Below are 20,840 nucleotides of genomic sequence, written 5' to 3' on the forward strand. Positions count from 1 at the left end.
GACACAAGGGTTGCGATGCTGCGATGGCCGATAACTGGGCCATCATTTCAGTGCCTCCTGAGAGGGGAGGGTGCACAGTGGGGAGAAGCTGGAGAAGGGGATGAGTCATGTCCTGGGTAGGACAGAGCAGGGGTGGGGGGCACGAGATGTCTAGTACACTACTCAGGAACAAACAGTTAAGAACTGTTTATTTCTGGAATTTTCCATTGAATATTTTTGGACCCCGGGTAACTGAAACCTCCAAAACGAAACTGTGGATACGGTGGGACTCCTTAGGCAGCATCGCCTCTGTCCTGGTGCGTCTATGGCCCAGGCTCTAAAATCAGAGTCTTCCCTCCCACCCCTTATTCCTGAAGGAGAAACCAGGTCCAGAGGGGTTTGGTGAACTGCTCAAGGTCAGTGTGTATGGGCTCATTAATTTGTTCATTGGTTCCTTCCTTCCTTCATCAAAATTTCTTGGGTGCTTGCCCACACATGTACACACAAGGTAGAAAGCAAGTAGATCAGGGAACCATGATAGAGGTAAGTATGGGAATCGAGGGAGAATGGAGAAGCTGTTTCAGTTTGGCTAATCAGGGAAGACTTCCTGGAGGAGGTGATGCTTGTGCTGTACCTGGCCAAATAAAGAGAAGGCACAAGACCATTGCACGTAGACATACAGGGAGAGAAGTAACAGTATGTCACCCAAAACTACAGAGAGTCTGGGTTGGTTCCATTCCTCAGAACCCTTCTGCCCCCAGCTGCAGCCCATCACACCCCATCCCCGACCCCACGCCCAGAGTCCCAGGGAACAGAATCACAGAACAGAGAGAAGGCGAAGATGCCAAGGAGCCAACACTTTATTTTGTGCAGACCAAGCGCGCTGGGAGCCCCGCGCCCCGTGGGAGAGGCCTCTGCTGGGGCCCCCTCTCCTCTTGGGGGCGGCCATGCTCGCTGTATCGCCGTCTGGGGCCTGAGGGCCCCTGGGGAGGCTGGGCCGGTCTCTCTCTGCAGAGTCGGGAAGTCCTCAAGGGCGGTGCATCTCAGGAGGCTGGAAACAAATGGAGGTCAGAGCTGACCAATGGGACACAGGCTGTGTGTCCTGGTGAGGACAGGGAAAGTTGGGGGAGGCCCATATTCCCAGGTGGCACTCCTGCAGAGATGCGACCGAGAGGAATGAAGGTGTGTGGGTGGCAGACGGGAAACAAGTGGCGGGAGGCAGGGACAGGGCTCCCAGGGCAGGGTAACCTGACATTTAGTGCAGCCAGCGGGGTGGGCTCTGTGCCCGGGATCCCTCGCATTCCCACCTGACTCACGACGTTACTGCACTAGCCGGTATTACTACCTCCACTTTCCAGCTGAGAGCGCAGATGCTCAGCCAAGTCACACCGGCTGCCCAAGTTCTCGTGGCCAGAGATGGAAAGAACCGAGCTTTTTGGTCCCCAATCCCGTACTACATGAGCATCCCGGGGAACGGGCTGTTCCAGCCTCCAGCGGGCAGTGGGGCAGAGGCGCGCTCTCAGGCAGGTGCCCTGTTGTCACAGGGAGCAGCGCCGGGAGGGGGAAGGGAACTTGAGTGTAAGAAGAAATGGCAGGGACAAGATGTTCTGCGTCGACTTCTGCTAAGGGCTGCTCCCCTTCTGGACGCGTGCCCTTTACGTGGCCTTTGAAACTGTGTTCCGTGTCCCCGGGAGCACAATAATGTAAATGAATATCAGATCTCTCCTTGGTAATTGAGAGCAGAGAGAAGGCCATGTAAAGTCAAATTAATTTGCTCAGAAACATCCGAGACCATCTCCACGGAAGGGGCAATGGCTTTTTGATGGGCTGATGGGGCCTCGCAAAGTAGCAGGTCTCTAGGAGGGGAGCGTGTGGTTCGCGGCTTGTTTCTGTCCAGGGCGCCTGTGGGAGGAGGGCTGGGGGCTGGGGGCTGGGGGCTGAGGCCAGGCCCTGGCTGAGCCCACCTGCAGCTGAGCCTGCAGCGGCCGTGAGCTCTGAGACTTGATAAGAGGAAAGGACTGTGGCCGTGGACTGCCACTGGTCCGTGGGTTTGTATTGTGTCTGAACCTGGAGGGAGGTTCCTACTCCTCCAACACCCATCCTGCCGAAAGGGGCTCCGCATTTCGGTCAGGGGCCAGGAAGTGTGACGCTCAGGGCCCTGAGGTTTGAACGTGCCCTTGGAGGGGTTGTCAAGGGCCAGCCCTGTGTCTGGGCGGAGAGCAATGAACTGGGAGTCAGGGTGGCTGGGTTGATGGCAGGCCCACCGAGGGACCTAGATCTTGAGGTCTTCCTCATTTGTTCAACAGTGAGGCTCCAACACTCCTTTTGATCTATGATTGTAACATCTGCCTCCTTTTGGGGGTCAATGGAGGGAACCTCTTTAAAGATCCAGCCCCATCAGTGTGGCTGAGTTTACCCAGGAAGATGCCTGGAATGTGGACCCGAGGAAAAGCATTACAGATAAAAGTGGCGATTCTGGAGTTTCTTAATCCCAGCTCTACCGGCATGATTTGGCACGAGGGGCTGAACCTCTTTGATTCTCAGTTTGTCAACCTGTAAAATGGGAGTAAATACCAGCAGCCACCTCTTGGGGTTACTGTGGGTGCTAAATGACTACGTGATATTTATATACCCTCGATAAAAGGCAGCGATTATTCACAGTCAGTCCTCTCCCTGCCTGTTTCCCAGAGAAGCGCCAGGGTCAGGACTGGAAGGAGGAGAGAAGGCAGACAGAAGCATCGCTGCTCCGTGACCTTTGGGCCTCACTTTATTTCTGAATGTTTAATGCGGGACTTGGACTCCACTCTTCTCAAGGCTTCTTCCACCCTTGGCCTGACCCTCCCACCACGATCCCCATCACTGTGGGACACAAGGACACCACAGCACCTCCATTCAGGAGAATGGCACATTGGAAACAAACAAGACCAGGGTTGGCGGGGGCCGTAAAAGCCCAGCACCTCCTTTAGCACTGCCCCCAGGTCCTTCTTGCTCCCTAATGTGCCTGCATTTTAAAGAGCAAAGAAACAGGTGGCAGCTGGCAGAGGGTCTCTGATGAGCTGAAACCTCCACAAACCTTCATCCTTAAGAGAAATCAGCCTCAGCATTAAAAGCAGTAGAAGCAACTAATTTCCTCTCGGCTGTCAGGCCCGGGTGGACGGTCTCATTCCATTTCCCCCCCGAGACGACCCGGACGGCACTTTTACCTGAGCTGGTTCCTACTTCTGCAGATACTTCTTCATAATGCTCTCCACGTCCTCCTGTTTCCTCCCCGTGTCCGGCTCCCTGTCACCGGGGGACATCCGCTCGCCACCGTCGCCCTCCAGCCGCGGGATCCTTGGCCGGCTCTTGACACTGTCGGCGCTTTTGAAGGACGCGATGGAGCTAGAAGAGGAAGAGTCGGAGAGGTGAGCGGGGTCCTCCTTGGACTCCGGGCTCTTTTTCAAAATGGTCTTGATCCCTGAGAGAAAGGTCCGGTCGGCCTCTTCTGTCTCGAAGTGGACGCTCGAACGCCGCGGACTGTCTTGCGCGTCTTTGGCTGCTCCGGCCGAGGGCCTGGAAGTCCCGGGCTTCCGGATGGCCGGGAGGAAGTCATCGAAGTCCACCTTGGCCTTGCGTTCGTAGTTGAGGCTTGGGACTTTCCAGCTGAAGGGGTCGCTGCCCAGAGGTTCCCCCATGAGGTGGGCAAACTGGCGATTCTGGAAGACGAGCGGCTCCTTCCCCAGGTCTGGACAGCCCGCGTCGTCCAGGGATGACTCCAGGCAGCGCCTCCGGGGACACAGCGTGGGCGACAAGAGTGTGTCCCTGGGGCTGGAGGGGGAGCTCAGTTTCCTCGCCGAGCCTGGCGCCGATTCTAAGAGGGACTCGCAGGAACTGAACCGGGTCTTCAGCTTCTGGGGGTGCAGCGGGGTGCCCTCCCCGCTCTGGGAGGAGATGCACTTCAGGCTGGTGGACCGCAGGAGGCCGGCCGATGCCTCGGCCGAGTCCTCCGTTTCCAGGGGGGACTTCGCCCCAGACCTCAGCGCGAGGCGGCCCTCGTCGCTGCCCACCCTGGCCCTCCTCAGCGTGGACGCCCCGGTGGTCTGGTAGATGGGGAGGGTGGGCCAGTCCTCCAGGCCCAGCGCCGGCCCCTGGCCCCTCTGAGCCCGCTTCCTCCGGAGCCCGCCCACAAACTCCGACAGGGCGGCCGAAGGACTCGGCAGCTTCTCCCTGGACCCCGGGGGGGTGTCTGTCCCCCGGGGAGATGGGGAAGGAGACAGAGCTCCTAATCTCTCTGGGGGCTTTCTCTGGACGTCACACTCTTCGCCGCCCCCAAAATGGCAGTACTTCTGCTGGCGGAGGGAAAGGGGAGAAAGGGACTTGTCCCCCGTGGTCTTGCCAGGGACGTCCCGGGCTCCGCTCAGGGCCGGCACCTGCTGGGTTCTCTCAGCGTCGCCCGCCTCCTCGTTTGTCCTGTGCCAACAAGAAACACGCAGTCGGTAGGCATCGTGCAATTCACACAGTTCGGGTAAGTGGCGCGAGAGCCGCTAAGCACAAGCCCTGACATTATTTGTCTTTGGAAACGCCGTCCCCACCGCATCCTCAAGTGAACGGCGTGATTTAATGCGCAGATGCAAGCCGTGTAAGTGACTTCGCGTTGCTCTCTGAAATGCAATTTCTGTCTATAATTAAACCCAGCTAAGTACGTTCGCGTCGATTAAAACCGCAGCCGGGATGGATGACTTAGATTTATGGGGCATCGTATCTGCCGTGATGGGCCCTACGTCCCAGAGCCGACTGGAATAAGTCATTCGCTTTTTGAAGATGCAGGGAGACCTGCAGGAGGTTACTTATTTATCCAGGGACAAGCCCACAGGACAGTCAGAAGGGCTTCTGAAAGTCGATGACCCCACTATGCACCTTGGAGGGACGCTCTGTGATGAACAGAGAACCGATGGGCGGGTGACCTTGTGTCTTATCATTTCTAAGAAGGGTTGGCCCCCATGTGCTAAAACAAAAGCCCCACAGTCTGCCCGGAGCAGCGGCCTCCTTTCCCATTTCTGGGCTGTCAGCTTCCATCTCCGCCGCAGCTGGACACGGGCCGGGAAGGAGCGGAAGGGCTCCTTTCTGATCACCTGAAAGCATGTTTGTCAACATCACTGCTTTGGAACCGCTCCCCTAATGCACGGCAAGATGGCATTCTCAGTCTTTCTATTTTTAATAAACAGCTTGGCGCTGCCGGGGCACAGGGCTGACAGAAGTCATTTCCGTCCTGCCCGGGCCCCTGAAGGGAGCCGGTGTGATGGATGGGTCGTGGGTGCTCAGTCTCATCCATCGCCTGCCGCGTGGGGTGGCGGCATCGAGGGCTCCTGTCGCAGAATCGCCTGGGACTCTGCCATCCCGCTCGCCCCCGCTCCCGCCTCCAGGACAGGGCTGTGGGTGCCCAGACAGGGCGGGAAGCGGACATACAGGAGCAGCAGTGGGAGGAGGAGCGGAGAGGTTCCTGCTCCTCCTGACACCCATCCTGCCGAAAGGGGCCCCGCATTTCATTCCCGGGCCAGGAAGTGTGAGGCTCAGGGCCCTGAGGTTTGAACGTGCCCTTGGAGGGGTTGTCACGGGCCAGCCCTGTGTCTGGGCGGAGAGCAATGAACTGGGAGTCAGGTGGCAGGCCCACTGAGGGACCGTGATCTTGAGGTCTCCCTCATTTGCTGAACAGCGAGGTTCCAACACCCCTTCTGATATATGATTGTAATGCCCATCTCCTTTTGGGGGTCAAGGGAGGGAACCTCTTGAAAGATCCAGCTCCATCAGTGTGGCTGAGTTTACCCAGGAAGGTGCCTGGAATATGGACCCGAGGAAAAGCATTACAGATAAAAGTGGCGATTCTAGAGTTCCCGAATCCCAGCTCTGCCTGGGTGATTTGGTATGAGGGGCTGAACCTCTTTGACTCTCAGTTTGTCAACCTGTAAAATGGGAATAAATACCAGCAACCACCTCTTGGGGTTATTGTGGGTATTAAATGACTACCTGATATATACTCTCAGGGTGAGGGTCCCAGTTTGGCTGTCTGAGACAGGCTGGTCCTCTCTATTTCTGTCCCAGCTCTGGAAATTTCAAACACACCCCGCTGCCTTCAGCCAGGGGCCAGGCGGAGCCTCAGTGGACGGCTGGGCTCAGGTGGAACTCCCCCCATCGGCCTCGCGTGATGGATGGCTGGTAGATAACCGAGATGTCACCGCGCCTGCCTTGCAGAGCCTTGGCCAGGGGGACAGATGATGGATAGAAGGCTCTCAGAGTCGCTGCGAGACGGGTATGGACAGATGCTAGGTGGGGCATTGTGATTCTCTAGGCAGAGGCTCCAGAAACATCTGGGGGGCTTCTCCTGCCTGCCCTTCAGTCTACCCACAATGGAACAGCCTTCTCGTGTACCTGCTATAACCGGGAGCCCTCAGGCATCCCCGAGATCCTGCCACAATGTTGCCGGCCGGTTCATAATGGAGTGGAGGGGCAGTCAATGGTGGTCACAACAGCCCCCCCTGGCTGAGCATCTGCAGTGTGCCAGTGACAGAGAGAGGTTGCAACCCCAGGTTAGCCGACCCCACAGCCAGTGGCACTGTCCTCTGTAAACTCCCTCTGTGCCCTGTGATGTGATTCAGCGTTGAGATGATCTCCTTGCCCAGATAACATTTGTCGCTTGCAGCCTGGTCTGCTTCTGCCACTTACAAGCCATATAGCCTTAGGATAGTCACCTAACTTCTCTTAGCCTCAGTCTCCTTAGCTGTAAGGTAGGGGAAATGTTGTGGATATTTGAACTCCAGGAGAGCAGGGGTGCCTATATGCTGGTGCCTAGAACCGTGTCCTGGCGCATAGTAGGTGCTCAATAAACATGTATTGACAAATGACTGAATCTCAATCTCTGTGCACATAGTAGGTACTCAACAAACATGTGCTAAATGAATGAGTGAAGCACCATAGTATGTTTTTAGTAAATAGGTATTGAATGAGTGCGTGACTCTTGAGCCCTCTAGCACATAGTAGGTACTCAATAAGTGTATGCTGGATGAATGAGTGAAGCTCTGGTGTCTGCCACATAGTAGGTATCCAATCAATACTTATTAAGTGAATTGATGAACAAGAGAATATATATGAAAATGCTCTAAAAGTATGGGTGGCTTACGCTGATGAAGGCCTACTGGGTAAATCAAGATATGAGCATCCAGATACACTGGAATTTCCACTCCTTCCGACCTGCAAGGCTAAGAACACGAGCTTCAGAAGCAGACAGGTCTGGGTTCACATCCTGGCTCTGTCCCTTCCCAGCTCAAGGTCACACTGCTAAGTGGCAGGCCTGGATTTGCACCCTGCTGGGCCAGATCTGAAGCTCATGCTTTTTCCTTCCCTGACATCACACGCCTTCCAGGTAGAGAGCCGAGTAGAAACCTCAACCATCTGAATGCACATCTCTATGTGTATATCTCCCCAAATCCTCTGATACATAATGAACCAAAAGAGAGAGGTCCGAGCGAAGGAGATGCTGGATTCACTGGCATCAGACCCAATCACGCAGCAAAAAACACAATTTCCAGGTCTGAGAGTCCGGGCAGAGCCGGGGCCAAGCGCAACTACAGGAAACTCGAGGAAGGTTTTAATGACACCATGAATCATCCCCAAAGGCGTGTTGTCACCCCCATTCTTCATCCACACCCTGGAATTAAAGAGGAAATTAAAAATGTATTGATGTTCTTTAATACCGGCGAGGCCTGGGATGGGAAGCCAGATGTCCTTTCAAGATGGACTGAAGGTTTTGTAACCAAGTCCAACACAACAATTGATAGCCTGGGATTCAACTTGACGTGGTGCCCAACACTGTGCAGAGTGCGGTAGAGGGCAGGAGACACCGACTAAGCCCCGAGAGGGGCAGGTAAATCCTGCATGATAGCAGCCGCCGTGCACGGTGCTTTTAGGCTTTGTGGACGGCACTCATTTTATCTTCCCGACAGTCCTCTAAAGCAGACACTGTGGTCATCTCACCGTTTCACAGATGAGGCTCAGAAAGGGAAGTAATTTGTCCTGTGATAAACGGGAAAATGTGGATTTAAAGCAAGGAGTCCACCTCCGAGATCCATGCCTCCTGACCACTCTGCTCCGCTGACCCTTACTAACCCATTTGATAGATGAGAACACTGAGGCCCAGAGAGGCAAGTGGGCTTGACAGGGGGCAGCAGAGCCGAGGCTCTCATCTGGGTCTAACTCTACACGATGCTAACTACACACGGTCATAGGCGGAAGACGGGCTGCCTGTCCCTCCTGGAGACACGCTGTAGCTGTGGAGGCTGCGCAAACCCGGGGAGAAAAATCAGCAGGGCAGGGAGTTCCAGTAAACCACGGGCTGCACGCACACAGGACGCTGTCGGGGAGAGAGCAGGTGCTGGGGCCTGTGTGCACAGCCTTCCTGGAGGCGGTGGGTGAGCCAGGCTTTTGGAAGACGGTAGGATTTGGGCCGAAAGAAGACACTAAACAGGTGGAGACCATCCTTCCTACCAGTTACTGGCTTATTCAATCTGCAAAACCCTTGAGAACTGAGGGGAGATGTCTAGATTTCAGAGGCGGGGAAACAGGACTTGGGAAGGCCACCCGATAAAAGAGAAGACTTGACATGAGGAACAGCCATGGGATGGGATGACCCAGGAAGCAGAGGAAGTGGAGAAACGAGCGGCACCCAGTCCCTCGGCCTGGTCACTCCGGGTCTGAACGTGCAGAGACTTGAGTCAGAAAACAGACTCTCTAAATATCCTCTATGCCTGATGACACGGTATTTTTAGGAGACAAGACAACCCTCAAGCCTTCCTTGCTGTTCTCTCTGATCCTAAGTGGGTGCCGAGACCTTGGCAGTTTTCAGAAACCAATCCAGTGAGCCGCCCTCAGTGGATGCCCGCCTGTGTATCTCCTGTTCTGCCCTCCTCCACATATTCTTACTGATCACCAGGTACCAGGACCCATGGATTTAGACTAGGACACAGCTGCCCATCAGGATCACACCTGGAATTCTACCAAAAAAATCTATTTCAATGGGGGAGGGGGAAGAAAGGGGAACATTCTAGCTTACAAGAGACTTAGGATGAATGCAAGATGTTAGGAATAGAGAAAATTGTGTAGGAAGAAGGGGTATGTGGACACTCTCTGTACTTGCTGTGCAATTTTTTCTATAGGTCTAAAACTTCTCCAAAAAACAGTCTATTTTTTTTTATAAAAGAGAGAAGTCAAAGAAACAAAACAACCAAATGCAATGTGTTGTATTCTTAATAAGATCCTTCTTTAAAAAAAAAAATACAATGATACAAGACACCTTTAGGACAAATGGGGTAATATGAATGTTGGGACCTTGGACAATATTATGGATTGTTCATTTCCTCGGGTGCGATAGTGATGCCGTAGTTAAGGAAGTCCTTCTCCTTGGAAGAAAGACGAGGGATTATTTAAAGAGAACTGGCATGATGTTTTCCGGCAACTTTCACGTTGTTTAGCATAAAAATGCGTCTAGATATATAGAGAAGTAGATAAGGCAGTAAAGACAGAAACGAAGTGAATACGAAAAATCATTCGTCATTGTCAAAGTAAGGCGGATGCTAATAGACTTTGGTGCCCAGACACCTTTGTTTAAAAAAAAAAAACAACAAGAGGAAGAAAGAAGGAAGGAGGGAGTGAGGGAAAGGGGAAGGACGTGATACGTTACAGGTGATTCTGAGAAACCACTTGCTCTATATATTACTTAAAAAGCAAACACTTTTAACCTTCAATGTTCAGCCCAACAGTAGCCTCCTCTAGAAAGTCTTCTGCCACCTCCCAGGATGGGACAGGGGCCTCCTCTGCCCATAATTCCCCTGTGTGTCCCCATCTCTCTGTATTAAAATTGCTTGTCTACTTATTTGCATCTTCCAACAGGACTGTTAGTTCTGAACTAGACTATGTTTTTCTTTTATGAACACCCAGTATTAGAAGAGTGCTTCACAGAAAGCTCATGGAATGGAAAGACTAAAGGAATGGAGGGATGGAAAGATGAGGGGTTGTGGAAGTGCTGAAAGAATGAACAAAAGGCTCCATCTGCCTCGTCTGGCCACTTAATTCAACCCCGAAGCCCTACGTGTCAAGCCAGCCAATGTCGTCCTCTGGGCATAAAAGAGACTCAAAACCAACTTCCAATTCACAATCTAAAGTGAACTCCTCCTGTGCTCAAACTCAAGCTAAGAGCATGGTTTTATTTCTAGAGAATTTTATAAACTTCTAGAATATCAGAATTGAGAGGGAGCTAGAACTTCATCTAGTCTGAGCCCCTCGTTCTACACCTGGAGAAACAGAGAAAGGAGGAGAACTTCCTAGCTCACACTCTGATGAGAGAGTGAAAGTACTGGCTCTAAAATGTCAGCCTTTTACCTTCTGATAGTTTCCATAATGTTTCGAAAGAACAAACTGGGCATGTCAAGTAATTAAAATCTCTAATTGGAAAGGTGTTCAACTTGGGTTCAGTGTATTTTAAATACATTTTCAATACATTCTTACATTTTCCATGCACAGATGTTGCCTCGCTGAATGTGGTATAATAGCTATAGCCACATAAAATCTCAGACTTATTCATAGAAGCATCCAGTTCCTCAAGAAAATGCAATTTTAAATAAATGAAAATTATCCATCCATTCATCCATCCATCCATCCATCCATCCATCCATCCATCCATCCATCCATCCAGTCATCTGTCCCTCTTTACATCCACCCAGAATCATTTCTTGAATGCCATGATGCCAGATGCTGTTGATATAGAAATGAATAACCCTTGTAGTTAAGAAGCTTAAACTCTTAACTACACCAAGTTGATTCACCAAGTTATGACTGGAAGGAAATACACCTGAATGTTAATGTCCTCTAGAGCATAGAAACTAAGGAAGAAATGTCTACTTGGCAAAGGGTAAAAATGTCTAGCTTAGCCTTCAGCTTCCAGATATAACCGACTAGCTGTGTCAGAGAAAATCTTCACTTAGAAAAACTAGAAAGGCTAAATTTAAATTTAAAGGCATTGGAGAGTCACCAAAGCAGCCAGAACTTAGAGTCATTTGCTAATCTTGGGGAAGAGGAACTAATCTAAGAAATATACACTTCTGAATATCAAGACTTACTATATAAAGCTACATTAATTAAGGCCATGTTAAATCAGCTCTTGAATAAACAAGAAATAAAATGGAATAGAGTCTAGAGCTACTATCATGAAATGTGGAAAATATTTACTTTAAAATACTTATGCTGAACCAACTGGATAGTCATATGGAAATGAATCTTAATCCCTACCTCACACCATAAATAAATATCACTTCCCAATGAATTGTATATCTAGATATAAAAGTTAAATCAATACAACTTTTGCAAGAAAACATAGGAGATATTTTTGTGATTTGGGAGTAGGCAAATAATTCTGCAACAAGATATTAAAAGTGCCAACCATAAAGGAAACAAATTCTAAATCTGGTTACATTAAAATGGAAAACTTCTGTTTGTCAAAATAAACCATTAGGAGAGTTAAAAAGGCAAACCACTCAATGGGAGTAGATTCACATAGTCAAGAAAGGACTTGTATCTAGAATATATTAAGAACTTCTACAAATCAATTAAAAAGAAAGAGATAGCCCCAAAAGAAAAAAATAATGGGCAAAATACTTCAAACATTTCACCAAAGAATATATCTAAATGAACATATAAGTGCATGAAAGGTTTATTTATCAGGAACTTGCAAGTTAAAACCAAAACTGTGACACGACTAATATTCACTTGCTCAGGCCTTGGGTCCAAGGTTGATGTGTTTGCTTTGAACATTTCCACTTACTCAGTTTCAACATCTTTTCCACTAGTCTTCCTAATACTGAGAAAAGGGAAAAGGCTCCTTTTGTCTTTTATGAAGGCATAAAATCATATCCATGAGAGGCCCTTTCGCTAAGTACCTTCAGGAAAAATTTAAATGATCCTGAGCTCTGGTTCTAAGAACGCAGGGACCTGTAAATAAATGTACTATTGAAATGAGATTAGCATGGATGCTTAACCTACTTTGAGAACAAGCTGTTTTCAATGCTAAGTACCATCCATTCATATTTACATAATTAATGAACTAATTACAAAGAAGTCTTATCTAATCATTGAATCCGGCTTCACGTGACCCATCCTTGGCTTTCACTTCCGTGGAAGTAATTGCCTTCCCTTGAAAGCAACACAACTTTATTTTTAAAACAATACCCTGTAATTTAGACCTTTTTATTAATTCAAACCAGCCTTATTGCAAATAAAAATCAACAGGGGGCTGAGAAGGGGGCGGTGGTGGTGTCTAAATCTTTTTCTTTTAAACTAAAGAACCGCCAGCCAAGAGTGTGGGGCTGCGAATGTTTACAGAAAGCAATTTTCCCCCAGAAAAAGGAAACGTCGTAATGCCATTTTTTTTTTTTAGCCAAAGGAAAAGCTGTTGTGTTACGTCGGCACCAAGGCAAATGATACATACAACAGTAATTAGCGAAGATTACACAGTAATTAAAATCACGATGATTATGTGAGTGAGAATAATTTATACAATAATCTCCACGCTCACACTGCAATATGGTCCACGTCCAACAGCAACAGTAGAGAGCCACGTTCGGTGATAAATTCAAGTCACAGCGTCACTAATTACGTACCGACAGATCGGTCCCTGAAATTTCGGGATAAACTTCGTCTCTGACCAGGACACACACCATTTCATTTGGACTTCCCAAGGCTACTGAATAGGGGCCGCGAACACTCTAACGTGTTTTCTCTCCCCCGCCCTCTCCCCTTGACATTCCTGCTTCCCTCCCTCCCCTCTCCTCTCTCTCTCTCCCCCCTTCATTTTCTGTCCGTGTGATCCTGCTACTCCCATAATTCAACCTTCCCCTCTATGGAGACCATTTACTTTGCTTTTTTTTTTTTTTAACCTACCCAGTCTCATTCTCCGGCTCCAGGTAAGGCACCCTGCTGTCCTTGGAGGAGACCCCTCCTCTTCCAGTGCTCCTGTGGTTTGCGTGGGGATCATCCATCTCCCAGAGTCTGGTGAGGACACCAGCATTGAGCCTCAGATGGAGTGGAAAGAGCCCCTTCAACGCTCTCTAGCAGGGCAATGGCCCAGGAGGGCAGGAAGGAGAGGCAGGGACCCAGCAGGGGCCCAGCTGAGACGCCAGCCCCTGGACAACCCTGACACCACCTGTAGCCAGACATTAAGAGACACTCCTGAGCCAAGTGTGGCCGCCACTGCCAAGCCCATAAACTCCTGCTCTGGGGGCCACGTCTCCAGAAGCTCCCGTATTTATCATCAGTGGCTGCACGAGTCCTGGGCTGTAAATCATAAAGCTTTAGCCGTATTTCTCTGGAGGTGACGGCCCCTTATAAATAATACAGAGAATGCTTGTATTTTTTTTGGCAGAAGATGGCTTTCTCCCTCTCTTGTTTGCAGAGTGACCTTTCTCAGTCAAATTGGAAATGTCCAAGAGACTCACTTATTAGCTCCATGACGTGCCAGATGATATGGAGACGGGTATACAGGAGTCCACTACTGTACAGAAGGGACACTGGGATGATCTGCTAGTATCTAGTCAAGTTTAAAATGCAAATGCCTCTGACCCAGGGAACCATTTGCGCACGTTCGTAAGGATGTGCTTTTGGTTTTTGGGGTTTTTTTTTGAAGGTTTACAGGTTAATAGCAAATACCCAGGAGGCAACTAAAAGTGAAACAAGAAGACTATAGTTAATAAACCATGGCATAACTTTAAGATCTTTTCCAGGAATTCAGAAGAATGTGATGCGCTTGGGCGCACTGATAAGGAAAGGTTGCTGGGCGAGAAGCACAATGTAAGAATTCAGGTTTAGCATAATATACAAAATATAGCCTCATATCACTTATGTTTTTTAAAAGCCCACAAATATGCTATGTATTTACTACAAGAACATGTGTGTTTATAAATATGTAGAGAAAGATATGGAAGGATACACACCAAACTGAAGATGGTTAATACCTTTGGAAGGTGGGGCTGAGATTGGGGTGGTGGCCAAGAGGATTTTAACATTCTCAGTTACATTTTAAGTTCTTGGAAAAGGGATGTACTCGCAGATTACTTGTGAATCTATGAACAGAAAGAGCTGGAAGTCAAGGCACCTGAACTCTAGGTCAATCCTTACTATAAATCCGGCTATTTCCCTCCACAGACCTCAGTTTTCTCCATCTGCATGAGCAAATTATGCAGACTAGATGGTCCCAGTGGTACCTTCCAACTCAGAAGTTCTAGAATCTTTAAACTGTAAACATAGTCCAAGGACAGGGCTCAAATATTTCAGGACTTAATGCCATGGGATCTGGCACTCAGAAGGCTCTTAATAATACCTTTTGAATGGATATTGAATGTTGAATAATAACCCTTACGCAGTTTTAATATTAATAACAAGCCAGCTCTTTGAAAGTAAATTTTGCCAGGTAAGTAACCCACCTCCTAGATAAATGTCAGAGCCAGGGGAGTGTGACAAATGCAAATAACAGGCTTTGGAGGGATTCAAACCAGGGTTCAAATCCTAGCTCTTCCACTTACCTGCTGCGGGACATTGAGCAAATTCCTGACCCTCTGTCACATCAATAAGCGTATTCACCCAATAAGCATTAACAATTAAGCTTATTCACTAACAAAGCAGCTCATTCTCATGAGCCCTTTCGAGATGCCAGGCTCAGCATGGAGAACAGCTTCCAAACCATCTCATCAACCTTGACAACAACCCGGATTTACTCAGGAGAAAACACGAACAGAGGAGTTAAGCAACGCGCTCCAAACCTCACAGCTGCAGAAGAGTAAATAAAGGGTTGGAACCCAGACGCTCTGCCTTCAGCCACATACTGAAACCACTGCCATCATCCAGCCTTAGGCTGAAGACCCTAAGACAAGTCTAATTATGAAACTCCGAGATTAAGTTCACGAACATTCACATTCTGTGAGGCCCCCTCCAGTTCTGCTTCTGTTGCCTTATACACTGGCTCTCGGGGGGAAACCAAAGTATTTAGTTCTCGGGAGAGGAAACGTCATCATTTGGGGTTCACAGAGGACATGGCTCTTTCTCCAAACAGGCCCTTGTTTTTAATTAAGTAACCAGGTGACCTGGCTTTCATTAACTCCCCAGATGCACCCCATTCTCGGGGGCTCTCTTTGATAATTTTGACACCATATTGTTCGGCCTAGGATGATCAGATGATCAGCAGCCCTGCTCCAGACGCTTGCCACTCGCCGAATATGCCCAAAAGGTTAGCGGAAACTCTCACCCTTCTTTTCAGACAAACAGCTCCCTGCTTCAGAGCAACGTGTTTCAAGTCAGCAAGGGGTGGTCTGGGTTTGCCCCTCCCATCTGCAATTGTTCTATCTTATCACATTAGTTCTTTGCCTTAGCTGGAAGGCAACTATAATAAATACACAGCTACTTAAAAAATGTCCACCCCGTGCTGTTTAAACTCATTTGGAAAACTACACCTTATGGAGAGCTGCAGTAGATCCTCATCATTTCAACTACTTGGGGCAATAAATACAATTATATTTCCTATTCTTCAGATGAAGAAGTGAAGGCTCAGAGAAGGTAACGGACCTGCCTAAAGTTATATAGCCAGGAAGTGGCAGGGTCCTATCTCAAACTGTCCCGACCATGACTGTCCTTGCATAGGCCAGAGGAAATGTGCGAATCGAACAACAACCTTGAAAGTCTGAGGTTCTATGAGATACAGACCATCCAGAGCAACAAGGAGATACTCTTACCTGGGGCTGAAGATGTGGCTGCTGACGGGTGACTGTCGAGAGGGGGTCCTCATGGTGTCTGTGGCCACAGACAGAGTACAACTCAACCAGGACCGCAGACTGCCCTCTGGCTGGGAGCTGAGGACGGAGACGTTATCTCTGGAAGCACAATGCCGGATACTGTCACAATGACAACCACAGTAACAGCAATAACTAGACAGTCACACCTAACGTTTGCTAAGCCTTGTGCTAAGTGCTGTACTTGCACAGCCTCAATCAATTCTCACAACACCATCCCTGAGGGATGGTAGCTGGTGATGTCCCCATTATATAGATGAGAGAATGGGATTTGGGAAGGCCAACTTGGGAACTGGCCAAGGTCACCCAGCTAGTTCGTGATGAAGTTGGAGTGCAAACCCTGGCCCCTCTGGTTCCAATACCCATGCTACTAATCACTGCTCTTCCTTGGAAAGATAAGCACTCTAATATGGATGTCAAGGCAGCTCCAATTTTAGAGTAAATCTGGCATTGAATTTTATACCAAATGATATGTTCACGGAATATGCTAAGCATGACGGTCTTAACTCTTTGCCCACTTTCCCCAGAATCTGTGTGGACAGTCTCTACTTTTATGCCCCCTAATTCTACAAGCAGCACAGGGAGAGTCTTGCTTGGGCCTCTTATTGATGTGGGCACTCAGTCGTTATTTTAATTTCTGTTCAATATATTCACTTGATATATATATCTGGTAAATATAAATGTGTTTATTTACAGGACACTCCATGCCTGGCACCATGGGAAGGAGCTATAAACATGAACCCAACATTGACTCTGTCTTCAAGAACCCATCTTAGCAGAATAGACATCTATATAAATAATCATGAAGTAAAGGAGAGAATTATCAATGCCATAGAGGAGAACAGAAGCTAGGTTCTGAGGACAATAAAGAGGAATCTTGATTTGCTTCTTGGAAGCAGAGGGAAGACATCAAATAGTGGCTGTTGAGCTACATCTCATTTGAAGGTTAGGGCCTGTCCATGCAGGGCCTGGAGAAAGGAATTTTAGGTGGAAGGAACAACATACACATAGGTATGGAGGTCACAAAAAGACAGAGCATGGATAACATGGAAAATAGGAGTCCCAGGCAGACAAGGAAGTAAGGGTCAGTATGTGCAGCGCTCAAATGTCAATCTAAAAAGTCTATTCTGAAGCAATGGGGAGCCATTGAAGGTGTTTGAGGAGGACAGTGGCATCATAAGTCCTGGGCATCTCTCTGTCTAAAAGAAGTTGGACAGTTCAATACTATTTTCCCAGGGCTATATGTTAGGACTACGGAGTCAAAGCTCTCATGGGCATTGCTGATAATTCCCCAAATAGGTGTGTACGTTCCCTCTGCGGACTGGACACAGGGAGCCCGGGGTTTGCTGCTGGCTTCAGTGTCAGCTGTCAGTTCTACTCAGGGTTAACTTACATCTCCTTCCTGCCTCCGCCACCGCAATCCACTGTCGTCTGGACACTAGGAGGAGGCAGAAGAAAGAGTCTGTTATCTTCACGCTGCCAGGAAGCAAGGTGTCTGCTGGACAGCCAGGCGCACTTCCTCACATGCGTCATTAGCCTGAACAACAGGCTCTCATCGAACCCAGCCCAGGAAGGCCTTCAGAGCACAATACACCTAATGCGGGCACGTGCTGCTGGTAATTCATGACCGCTGCTCACCCAGCTGACTCCGCGAGTATGAGCCCCACGGGGGGTGTCTCAGTGTTTAAATTCACCACCAGGTGGGCTTTTTACAAGTCATGGATTGTTGGCCGTGGCCAGTACTTGAGTTTGTGCACCATGGTCCAATGTGCCCTTGAGTTCTGGGAGGTCTCACAGGGACTACCAAGGGGTCAGGGAGAGGGTCCTAGGAGTGGGGCTCAGCCCCAAACCTTCCTCTTTCATACCAATCAGAGGATGGCTATCGTCGATCCTAAGCTAGAATTTTCTGTCGGAGTTTGCTTTGGTGTACCAAAGAGGGTTCTACTTGAAGGAGGGGGTTTGAGATCCACTCCCTAGTGTATCTTTGATGTCTCAACATAAAAAGTGCTCCATGGATGATTATGATGCGATGATGGTGGTGGTGGTGAAGATGATGGTGATAATGATGATGGTTTTATTTTATTTATTTTTTAATTTATCTTTATTGTTGAGAGTATTACAGATGTCTCCCTCCCCCCTCCCCCCTCCCCCATTGATCCCCTCCACCCTGCATCCACCCCACCCCCAGGCCTTCCCCATACCGGTGTCTGTGTCCATAGCTTATGCATATAAGCATATACGTTCCCATCCCCTCCTCCACTCCCGCCTTCCCTCTGAGATCCCTCAGTCTGTTCCATGCTTCTATGTCTCTGGATCTATTTTGTTCATCAGTTTCTTTTGTTTGGTGATGATGATTTTAACCTGTTGAGTGCGGAAGCTGAGGCCCGGAAGATGGGCGACCCGTCCATGGTCCTGATCTACTTGGCAGAGCAGCTGAGACTGGAACCCTCATCTCCTGACCTGTGTAGCCAGTGGTCCTTTCTCTCACCTTGGCGCTCATGGCTTTTAAAGAATAACAGTGCCAGGCATGTGGGCAAGGGACTGCTGATGAGCAAGATAATTAATTAAGTGTCTTTGGTTGAATTCCTTCAGGGTAAGCCTTTGCCAGACAGCTCCAGGCTGAATACAAACACTGCCTGGAAAGTAACACACGAATGCACTGGGCTCACATCACAGTGACAGACACAAGTTTGCCAGTATGACAGGCCAGTTACTTGGCAGAGAACAGAGACCTTGACAAGGGAGAGAGAGGAGAAGGGACGTGTTTGACAGGGGAGAAGAGCTTGATCATTAGAAGTGTGGGTGACAGACTCAGCCTAGGAGTCAAATCACAACCCCGTCGCTCGCCGCGTGAGTTGGGGCCAGTCTCTCGACTTCTCTAAGCTCCAGTTCGTCATTGTAAACTTGGGGAGATAATGGTACCAACCTCAGAGAGTTATGAGAACAGTCTATGCAAAGCAGGTAGGTTGCACAGCCTGGCACAAAGTCCTCAGGAAAGAGCCTATTAGTAGAATTATCATTGTGTCCTGCACTGCCTGAGTAGACAAGTAGTGTGGAGCTCTCACGCCCCACGAGCCCCACTGGCCAGGAACTCTGAGCTGCAAAGATGCTTCCAAGCTACAAAGATGCTTCCCAGCCACAAAGGCGCTTCTGAGCCACAAAGACGCTTCCCAGCCACAAAGATGCCTAGAAAGCCAGGTGATCTCTGTGGCATCACTGAGACATGTGCCGTCCTACGCCAGGGTCCTGTGTTTAATCAGGGATGTGGCATCAACCTTTTCTGAATAATAGAGAAATTCTTAAAGCTTTTCTCCAGTTCTAGGACATACTAGTTCCTCAAAAGGGGGAGAGCAAATTAGAAGGTGAGAGAATTGGAAAAGAGACGTGGGCAGCTCCAAGGCCTGTCCTACCACCTAGCAGTCTGGCCAGAGCCTGGGCCCACGAATAAATAAATGAGCTCAGAATGATGCCCTGAGTGGCAGCTGCGATCTTTGGTGACACCCAGATATTTTTACTTGTCCCACTGCAGCCTGATTTTAGCCAAGCAAAAAGGGTACATCTTGGAAAATATACAACTGAACTCAACCCAGCAATAGAGGAGGACTCTTTCTAGAACATTCATCTCAGCTTGGGCCAGCTGGAATGGAGACACTCTCAGCTGACCCAGGAGTCAGAGGTCATCCGCTGACCTCTCCACGCTCTGCCCACGCAACCTCAGACCACCGGCCAGGGAGACAGACAGAGCCGCCGCAGACTGTGGGCCAGGATAGACGGGGCTGCCTGTCAGCTGAAGCATCCCTCCCTCCGTGATTAATGAGCGGCTCCGGGCCTGGGGCAGCCGCTGAAGGCATTTCTCCATTAATCTAAGGAGGCTGACGCCACAGCCCAAGTTACCACGCAGGGCTCGGGAGCGGGCCGGCGCGCATGGAAATGCTGCCGCCCAGCCCGCCTGGCTTTCTGAGCACGTAGCCACACTTCCAGCCTGGAAGGCCTGTTACGCTCGGATCTAATTCCCAACATGGGGAAATGTGACTTTTTATAATTTGAACAAGTCTCTCAAAGAACCTCACCTCCAGCGGAAGCACCACTCTCTCCCGGAGCCAGTTGGAATCCTAATTGAGAGCTCAGTTTGGAGAAGCACCTCGGACCAATCCCTCAGGCTCCCATCCAAACCTCTTATCCCAGGTAACAAGACAATTAAGAGGGAAGTGAAGTGTGGAGCTGCCAGGACCGGGAAGAGCACGGCAGGCACTGGGGCCGGAGCTGGGAGCTCTGCTCCGGTCGGCGCCTCTACGACCTAGCGGTGCATTTATTGCAGGTCTATTTTCGCTAAGTATTTTAATTGCACTGTGACCAGAGAACTTGGTTTGTACAATATTAATTCTCCAAAATGTGTTGAGACTTCTTTGTGGGCAATGTTTCCCCAGCTTTCCCCCACCCCTACGCTATTAATGAAATCTATGTTCCTTGTACATTTTAGATCCAAGTTAAAGGGCAGTGAGTTAGGCTCAAGGCCTGCTAAGAATTAAGAAATGTGTCTCAGAACCACGTGGCATCAGGGCTGGCTTCACAGACACGCCACCCTTGCCCAGAGGGGCCCGTGGTTGGTGTCACGCTCTACGTCACTGTCTTGAAATTCTGAATGGATTTGGAACAAGAAGACCCCTATTTTTATTTCACAGTGGACCCACTAATGATGGAGTTGATCCTGCCTGGGGTTCTGGGGCACATCAGGGAGCAGGGGATTCGGTGGGCTCCCGTCGGCCACTTCAAGAGAGGAAGGGAGGGTGGAGAGAAGCAGAGAGGAGAAATGCTTCTCTCTCGTTTACTTCCTCTGCCATAAAAAGACGTGGGCAGCTCCAAGGCCTGTCCTACAATGTAGCAGGGACCCTTACAGTCTGACCAGGGCCTGGGCCCACGAGTAAACAAACTAACTCAGAATGATGCCCTTAATGGCAGCTGCAATCTTCCACTAGGCACAGGTATTTCCACTTGTCTCACTGC

The 20,840-nt window shown here is 49.3% G+C and overlaps 1 protein-coding gene across 1 annotated transcript in view; it reads right to left on the bottom strand.

The window, feature by feature from the left end:
* Positions 1–987: 987 nt before the first annotated feature.
* MYO18B (myosin XVIIIB) overlaps positions 988–20,840 on the bottom strand; it is a 162,101-nt gene continuing 142,248 nt past the window's right edge. The window contains exons 42-45 of the mRNA XM_087828665.1: positions 17,230–17,274; positions 15,780–15,917; positions 3,183–4,428; positions 988–1,030 (exon numbers count right to left, since the gene is read on the bottom strand). Coding sequence (XP_087684791.1) covers positions 3,195–4,428; positions 15,780–15,917; positions 17,230–17,274 — 1,417 coding nt within the window. The 3' untranslated portion in view covers positions 988–1,030; positions 3,183–3,194. The remainder of the gene's footprint in view (positions 1,031–3,182; positions 4,429–15,779; positions 15,918–17,229; positions 17,275–20,840) is intronic.

This window comes from Miniopterus natalensis, chromosome 20 (assembly GCF_054644295.1).
Source record: "Miniopterus natalensis isolate mMinNat1 chromosome 20, mMinNat1.hap1, whole genome shotgun sequence".
NCBI lineage: Eukaryota > Metazoa > Chordata > Mammalia > Chiroptera > Miniopteridae > Miniopterus > Miniopterus natalensis.